The sequence below is a fragment of the Austrofundulus limnaeus genome, unplaced genomic scaffold, assembly GCF_001266775.1.
Source record: "Austrofundulus limnaeus strain Quisiro unplaced genomic scaffold, Austrofundulus_limnaeus-1.0 Scaffold15, whole genome shotgun sequence".
NCBI lineage: Eukaryota > Metazoa > Chordata > Actinopteri > Cyprinodontiformes > Rivulidae > Austrofundulus > Austrofundulus limnaeus.
The window spans coordinates 496,779-505,718 of NW_013952417.1; the positions used below are offsets into that span (position 1 = coordinate 496,779).

The window sequence follows — 8,940 nt, forward strand, 5'->3', positions numbered from 1 at the left end:
TCCTACAGCGGCCTCAGAGGTACGAGCACAGTTTTCCATAGAAAGAGAAGAATCCGTGTTTAATCTTTATTAATTATGAACCATCCTGCTTATTAACCGAGAGGCTTTTATCTGATATACATCACTAGCTCTAAAAGTGTTAAATGTTTGTGTATAATAGCATTTATTTTAGTTGTATTTCAATAATTGTGAAGACGCCGGTTTGGCTAGTGCAACTTTCCGCCATGTTGGCTGCGTGTGGTCATCAAAACGGGTTAAAAATAAGAAACAACTGCAGTTTATCTCACGTTACTTGAGTTTGAAGACGCTTTTGGTAATATTTGTAGTTTCTTGAAGTTTACTGACTATGTTCTGAGCATCTAGCATCTATTAGCATTGAACAAGCTAACTCAAGTGAGCTAAAGAAAGGAGGCGAATTTACTAAAGTACTGAGCGTATTGTGTTTTTACAGGTGTCTGAAAATGGTCCGCTACTCTCTCGACCCCGAGAACCCAACTAAATGTAAGTAAGCGTACTAATAATTATTCGTTTTGATGGCTGTGATGATTTCTTAGGACACCTTTGGATTAACCATGAAAAGAACTTGATAAAATCTGAGCTATTTAAAGTAACAAGATGCATTAATTGTACCTGAGCTGCTTAGGTTTTTAATTTTTTTAAAGGTTTGGCTTTTTATTTCAGCATGCAAGGCGAGGGGCTCCAACCTCCGGGTTCACTTCAAGGTAAGCTGGCTGATCTCATGTCAAACACATCTTTCACAAGTTTAGGTGTCGATTGTATTTGTACAAGTTACTTATTGGATGGAAACACAATTGTGAGGGGCTTTGCACTGTTTGTTAAATTTAACCTCTATTAAAAAATAAACATACTTTAGTAGAAATTGGAGTTTTTCAACAGTAAGCACATCTCAGGTTGTCTAAAGGCAGCTGGTTGTCTTTCTGGTGGTTTGTGTGGAGAGACAAGGGCTTAGCTTGAAGTTTTACAAGTGGATATACGAAATCTGATTTATGAAAAACAGATGCCTCTGTTACAGAAAGTTGAAAGGGAAAGCATCGTCCACATTGAGTTGTCTGAGCTGTTTAGTCCTCACTAGTTTTATTTAAAGATGACTTTTCAAGGAGAAGCTTATTTTGAGAACTAATTCTCTAAAACAGTGTTTCCCAAAGTTGGGGTCCTGAAACATCAAGGGCTACGTTCACACTGCAGGCAAATCCGACCCAAATCCGATTTTTTTGACCCATCTGACTCATATCCGATTTTTTTATGACAGTCTGAACGAGACAAATCCGATTTTTTCAAATCRGACCCAGGCCGTTTCAGTATGTGGTTTTAAATCGGATATATATCTGATGTTTTCAAAGTGACTGCAGTGTGAACGCTCATGTCACATTCATCTGACTTTTTCATCAGGAGGAGGGGGTGAAGGATCGATAAGACACTAACCTCAAGTCTCGCTGTTTAAATCTGTAGCTCCGTGTGTTTACATCTCCAAAACACAAGTCCAGTTGTTTCATCTTTTTACTTTTCATTTTCCACGTAGATAGTTTGATAATATGTCCAGCCTGGGTCGCGGAGAGTATCGATCCTAAAGTTCGATACTTGGCCGATACTTTTTTCCAGCTCGTAGTTTCGTTCAAAAAAAAAAAAAAGCTTCACTGGAGCATCCCGGTCAGAGGCAGCTTCAGATATAAACACTGACTAAACAAGATGTCAGATAATTATTTAATCGGCTCTGATTGAACAACAACTTCTGATTCGATGCGCAAAATGTAGCATCCATGCTAGCTCTGTAAACAAACAAGCCGGCTGATGAGACGTCACGTCTTTTACTGCGCATGCGTGTCACATCAGTGCTGTGTAGCGTTCACACAGGGGTCTGATACAGGTCACATTTAAAATGTAATGTGAACGTTCACACAAAAAGATCAGATTTTTTCAAAAAATCGGAACTGAGCATTAAGACCTGCAGTGTGAACGTAGCCAAGGTGGGGTCCTGAAAAGATTTTCTGAATTAATTACATTTTTGTCTTGTTACAAAGAAGTGAGGTTAGTATATTTAAAATGGATAAATGTAGTATATAAAAATAATGTTACTATGCCCATGTTTAGTTGACCTGATACAAATGTTAATCATCCAAAAATAGTTGGGGGCTCAGGTCTCTGCTACTGTTATTTTGTGGGTCAAAAGCTGAAAAGTTTGGGAACCACTGCACTTTGGTTCCTAAAGTTGGGCTTGGGACTAGGGCTGCCACAAACGATTATTTTTATAATCYATTAATCACAGATTATTTTTCGATTAGTCGACTAATCAGATCATACGTTAATTGAATATAAACCATACCAGCTTATCACGTCAGAATGCAGCTGCAATTATATAACCATGGTTAGATTTTAGCTATATGCTAACTAAAAATAATTGCAGTGGAAGGCAAGTTCTGCTCTGCAGATATTGCACAGGTTTCTCTTTCATTTTCTTAAAATGATCCCACACTTTTGAGCTCTGTTGTCAGGTAGCCATGATACCAGAGCCTGTCTGTATAATGTCTTGTGACGTCCACGGCCAACCCCAGTTACCACTACTGTGCATGTGTGTCAAGGACAGAAAGGCAGATGTGGCAGTGGAAGGTGTCAAAGCAGTTTGGAGAGAAAAACAAAGTAAAGAACAAAAAAAAAAAAAAGAAAACGATCAATCGATTATTAAATTAGCCATCGATTATTTTAATAATCGATTAGTCGTCGACTAATCGATTAGTCGTGGCAGCCCTACTTGGGACCCAATTATGGGTCATGAAGCACCTTGGATAATCTCCAGAAATCAATTTAAAGGGTAATAAAATAATTGATAATGTAATATTTTCCCTATAACTATTACAAAAACACACAAAGTATAAAGTATTTGTGTATAAGCTGTTTAGGTTGTCAAAAAGCCTGTGTTTTTAGGGTAATTAACAAAGTTTATGTACTCAGACCAGTAATATTTGTGGTCACAAGTTTTTGCCATGGATATTTTGTGGGTCATAAATAAAAAGTTTGGGAACCACTGCTCTAAGTGGCAACTTATTATTGATTATTTGTCAATACAAGGCTGAAGCTTGTAAAGATGGCAAACAGCAAGTTGATCTAAAAAGGGTAGGATTTGCCCAACAATTAAGTTATTTATCCTTTGGCTTCTAAGTTCCATATTATTTATGTATTCATTGTTCATATTTATTTTATGGTCTGATTGCAGTTTTTATTCATTAAAACTGATTAAAAGAACTACATTGTGAGGCTGTTTAATCTTTGAGGTGCATATTGATTGTTCAGGCATTAACTTCTTAGGATCATAATGACTTGTATAAAAGTTGATAGTTTCTGTAAATATCCGCTACAGGACACAAATAGTAGAGTTTAATCCAAAGAAGCAGTTGAGCCACCATTTAATGATGCATTCAAAATTTCTTGTGCTAAAAATGATTCATATTTTATAACTATTTGCAACATGTTGATGTTCGCAGTATTATTCATTTTGAATTGTCCAAGCAAGTATTAATAAATCGAAGAGCTGTGGCTGAGCACTTGTGTCCTAAACTCTTGTTTTCTGAACAGAACACCCGTGAGACAGCCCAGGCCATTAAGGGCATGCACATCCGCAAGGCTAACAAGTACCTGAGGGACGTGGTCGTCAAGCACCAGTGTGTCCCTTTCCGTCGCTACAACGGTGGCGTTGGACGCTGTGCTCAGGTGAGAGCTGAGCAACGTGATCTGGAGTCATGTTAAAGGCTGCAGTGATGATCATCTTAGGACACCTTTGGATTAAAGATGAAAACAAACTTTCTTCTGAGCAGCCTCTGAATAAACTCGCTGCTTGAGCAAAAGAGAGGAAGTTCTTCTAAACCAGTTTCTGTTTACAGGCCAAACAGTTCGGCTGGACTCAGGGCCGCTGGCCCAAGAAGAGCGCAGAGTTCCTGCTGCACATGCTCAAGAATGCAGAAAGTAACGCTGAACTGAAGGTGAGGTTTCTTCTGTGATGAGTTTTACTTTTTACAAGATGTTTTACTGACCAGACTGCTAAATGTCATACATATAAACTCAGTGGCTTACGTGGAGTGTAGAGCTAGGCGAAATGACCCAAATTTTATATCACGGTATTTTCAGCAATTACACCGGTTTCACGGTATTTGACAGTATTTTTTTCTCAGCTCAGCTGATAATAAAATGTACAAACTTTGCTTATTGACTTTTTTCTTTTACTGTACTTCTGTATCACTGTTTCCCTCCTTTTGTCTTTTCTTCTTTGCCTTGTTGTAGACAGTAATCGTGAATTTAGGTCCGATCATGACGGGTTGAGAAAAACATTATCTGGTCTATCGTTACGTGTTGATAAAACTTAAAAGGACTCGCACACCATTCAACTCTGCTACACTACAAAACTACTTCCCCCCCGGGCTTTTCACAATAGAAGCACACTAGAGTCTCCATGCAATAACGTCTCCATTATAACGTAGCGCATTAAATCTAACCGTGCATGACACTGAAGAGTTGTTTACTACATTCAGCAATGGTGAAAACTGATGTTATTTTTTACGTCAGACCGTATAAGCAACTGAAACACACCACCCGCCACCAGTTGTTCCAACAAAAACGTTAGCATGCTAATGCACTTAGCGATGCTGCAACAAAATGTGTTCCTAGGGAAACAGTTCCCTGATGGCCGCGACAAAATGTTCCACATTTGTTCAGGCTATTTACACCGGTATTCAGAAAAGTCATATCCTATAACAAAAATAAAAACCGGTTTTCGGTACAAAACGGTATACAGCCCAGCACTAGTGGAGTGTGTAGAAAATATAGACATGTTTGCCCTGGCTGAATTAAGTGAAATCCTAAGTTATGAAATTAGATTTTCTAAGGTGCATTCAGGCTGGTCAGTTTTTAGTGACTACCCCTCAGCTCAGCTATTGCTTATTACAGATTAGATTTATGTTTGATTCATAACTAAAACTTCCTGTAGGTTCATTCTTGCAAAATATTTGCAGCAAGTTCCTGTACAATTAAAAACATTTGAAAATAGCAGCATGACTGCTTAGTGATTAGCACTGACACCTCATAGCAAGAAGGTTCTGGGTTCGATCCCCGGTCCAGACCTGAGGTCTTTCCGTGCAAAGTTTGCATATTCTCCTTGCTAGGACTGCAACTAACGATTGTGTCATATACTGCGACCTCAATGGGATTTTCCTTTATAAATGACAATAAATAAAAGAATCTAAAAATCTGTACACTGAGTTACTTTAAAAATTCAAAAACCATTGCCCATCTGTAATGAGCTGTATTGAATGTTTAAATATGACTCTTTAACTTGACCAGAAACACAGACAGTTCAGTGTAGCCAAGAGTCCGTCTGTGTTCAGACACATAAATGTTTACCTGTTCAGTTCACCTGTGATCAGGATAGGCTCATGAAAAACATGTTTATCATGTGTTGATCTGCAAACTTATGCTTACAGCCCCAATTCTAAAGACGGGGTGTTGAAAAATGCTTTTCAACCTGTAATCAATTGAATTTAATACAAAGATGAGATTTTATTAAATTTCAATTGAACATAGGTTGAAAATGATTTTCAAATCATCTCATTTTGTTTTTGTTTTACACATCTTCATTGGAATTGGGGCTGTATTTAATGATCATGTTTATAATTGGAAAGACTTGTAACAGGTAAGTTGCTAGTTTGATCCCCCATTCTAGTTGTTTTAGTCATTGTCTTTGGGCAAGACACTTCATCTGCTTTGCCTACTGGTAATGGTCAGAGGGTCCAGTCGTGTTGCTCTATGGCAGCCTTGCCTCTGCTTCAGGGCAGCTGTGGCTACAATGTAGCTTACCATCATTGGTGTGTGAATGTCTGTAGTTTGAAGTGCTTTGGAGTCCTAGGATGTGATAAAGTGATGTATAAGTGCGGTCCATTTACTTTTTTTTCTTTTTTGCTGCCACATGTGCAAAACATTCTAAAAATATTTTTCTGTGTTGCACCGTTTGTTTTTAAGACATTACAAATTAAAGATGAAATGACTGACTTTTATGTAATGAATAAATTAAGCAGTTTTAAGTGTTTTCTTTTTTTTTTTACAAGCTTTCTTAATATTTTGAATTAGTCACTAGTGAGAAATTTCAGCTGTCAGTTCATTTTTAAACTGTGTAAACTCAAATGTTACTCTCGAGTCCTTCTAAAAGTACAAGTCTTTTGCCTGAGTTTTATAAGTTCTTGTGGTTTCAGGGTCTGGACGTAGACTCTCTGGTCATCGAGCACATCCAGGTCAACAAAGCCCCCAAGATGAGGAGGCGCACATATCGCGCCCACGGTCGCATCAACCCATACATGAGCTCGCCATGCCACATCGAAATGATCCTGACCGAGAAGGAGCAGATCGTCCCCAAACCAGAAGAGGAGGTGGCCCAGAAGAAGAAGGTACAGTACAGCAGACTCAGTGAAGGTCTGTGTGTTCAGGTTTACAGCAGGTCTGTAGGTCTGAACACACTGACTTATCTGTAAAAACACACACTGGTTACTGTGATGACATCTTAGGACACCTTTGGATTCTCCATGAAAACAATCTGTTATTCTGAGTGACTAAACAATGAAACTATGAGCATTTTATATCCCTGCTGCTGTTATAACCCAGTGTTTCTCTGCAGGTTTCACAGAAGAAACTGAAAAAGCAGAAGCTGATGGCACGCGAGTAAATTCTAATAAAATGACAACTTTATCTGTTCAGACTGACTTGTGTGATTTTATTGGTTTATTCCCTCCCCCCAGTGAGTTACCAGTAACTGAGCACTGATTCAGTACAGCTCTTCATACTTCAAAAACAAACACTGTTGAAATGGTAAATCAGGTAAAACTCTTGTCATTGGTTCAAATGTTCAAACCACACTAAAGTTGAACAAAATGAGAACCACAATTCAGTATGTTTTAGCAAGACTTAGATTCTGAACAAGTTTGAGCAGGAACTCAAGGCCCCAGAGTGGAGGAAGAGAGTAGAGAGAAAATCCACGTTAATTGAGGTCCAGTGTGAAGTTTCCAGTCGGTGGTTTGGGTCCATGACAGCGTCTGGTGCTGGTCCACTGTGTTTTCTGAGGTCCAGGGTCAACGCAGCCACATACCAGGAAGTTTTAGAGCACTTCATGCTTCCTGCTGCTGACCAACTTTTTGGAGATGCAGATTTCATTTTCCAACAGGACTTGGCACCTGCACACAGTGCCAAAGTTACCAGTACCTGGTTGAAGGACCATGGTTCACCCGGTATGTATGGGGTATTCTGAAGAGTAAGATGTGATGCTGAAGACCCAACAATTCAGGTTTGTTTTGTAATATTCTAATTTTCTGATATACTGAATTTTGGGTTTTCATTAGTTGTCAGTTATCATTAAACAAAAACATTTGAAATAGTCTGTAATGAATATAATAAAGTTTCACCTTTTGAATGGAATTACTGAAATAATAGATATTCTAATTTTATGACCAGCACATGTATACCTTCTTAAATATACTCCTGTTATAATAACTGCCAGTTCATTTAGTCTTTACATGTCACCACTTCAAGGACAAGACATGGAGCATTTTGGCAGAGCCGAGTGACTAATTAATGAGCTCTAAATCTAATCTGAGTTTTTTGGTAATTGTACTAGTTCACTGAATTGAAAATAAGTTATTACAATAAACTAGAAACACTTTTATACAAAATTTAACAAGGTTAAACCCATTAAAGGGACTAAACGTAAAATGCTCTAACTTTTGTCTTGAGAAGAGTTCATGTTAAATCAGGATGTAAACAAAGACCTGCAGTAGTGCTGAAACATGTCTATACATAGTGTACAGCTAGTAGGACCAAAATTATTCATATCTTCACAACAATTTTAAAGCTGCTTTTCACCTGTAAAGGGTTGTAGTGTGCAATTTTAGTGTCAATGGAATAAGTGCAAATTACTCAAGCAGACAAAAAAAAAAAGGCATTGAACTTTTAATTAAAGATTTTAGGCATCAAATCTTAGTTTTAGGGTTTCTGGATATGAAACTCCAACTACCTCCATGTCTTTAACTGCTTCCATACAGTGTATCAACTCTTTGGCCTTTTTTTTTTTCTCTTAACATCCTACCAAAATACCCACTGTCTCTTCTGTTCACATGTCCAAAACATCTCAGAGCCTCTGTATCTTCATCATAGTTAATGTCATCCATCATTGTGTCTGAGTGTGTGGGATTGTTTCTCAGTAGTGTTGGCCAAATATCTCATGAACCACTGAACAGATTTGAATCAAACTCCAAGTAATCATTTTATGAACATCCACAACCAAGTCACTTTTGGAGTCAGTCAACCCCACGTAAGATGGCTGTCCGCCAATTGACCGTAGGAAATACAAAAATGACTCAGTTTTACAGATACTGAGCTAAAATATGGTGTGGTAGTATCTGTGAACTGAGAGCTACCATCCATTGTGTCACCAGACAATGATGTCACCAAAACAGCTATAACTTTGCTGTTTCATGTCAAGTTAAAATTCTTACATGAACCGGGTAATATTCCTTCATCATATTCTAGGCCTTTAATTTGTTTTTCATGTCCTGGTACCCAACTGTTTGCATTTAGCTGTTTTTCATAAAAGGTGAAGCACACGGATAATAAAACTTCATCATAGTTCAAACTTTTTAAAGTAAAAATATGTTTTGGCAAAACAAATTTTGAACCTCCTGCTAAATCGTTTTTTGCTGTTTGTCGGCAGTTACACACTCTGACCACACGAGGGCGCCAAAGCATCATTGATTTTCTCAACTTCAGGCTTTGACACTGTAGCTACAAAATCCTCAGCTTGTGGCTACAGTGCCCTCAACTTTCAGTTTTTTTTTTTTTTTTTTGGTTATTTCAAATGTTTTTTGACATGATCAAATATCTCTAATCTAATGTAAA

The 8,940-nt window shown here is 37.9% G+C and overlaps 1 protein-coding gene across 1 annotated transcript; it reads left to right on the forward strand.

Moving 5' to 3' along the window:
- On the forward strand, positions 1 to 6,749 carry rpl17 (ribosomal protein L17). The gene is made up of 7 exons (XM_014002799.1): positions 1 to 19; positions 452 to 501; positions 682 to 722; positions 3,589 to 3,723; positions 3,894 to 3,992; positions 6,252 to 6,443; positions 6,671 to 6,749. Exons 2-7 carry the CDS (start codon positions 462 to 464, stop codon positions 6,716 to 6,718), a joined length of 555 nt encoding a protein of 184 aa, XP_013858253.1. The 5' UTR covers positions 1 to 19; positions 452 to 461; the 3' UTR covers positions 6,719 to 6,749.
- The last annotated feature ends 2,191 nt before the right edge of the window (positions 6,750 to 8,940 follow it).

Bases quoted from the DNA above. Each gene is read 5' to 3' on its own strand.
- rpl17 (XM_014002799.1), top strand. From the start codon at position 462: ATGGTCCGCTACTCTCTCGACCCCGAGAACCCAACTAAAT. The intron at 3,993-6,251 runs GTGAGGTTTCTT...TTGTGGTTTCAG, and splicing joins AAAGTAACGCTGAACTGAAG to GGTCTGGACGTAGACTCTCT. The intron at 6,444-6,670 runs GTACAGTACAGC...GTTTCTCTGCAG, and splicing joins AGGTGGCCCAGAAGAAGAAG to GTTTCACAGAAGAAACTGAA.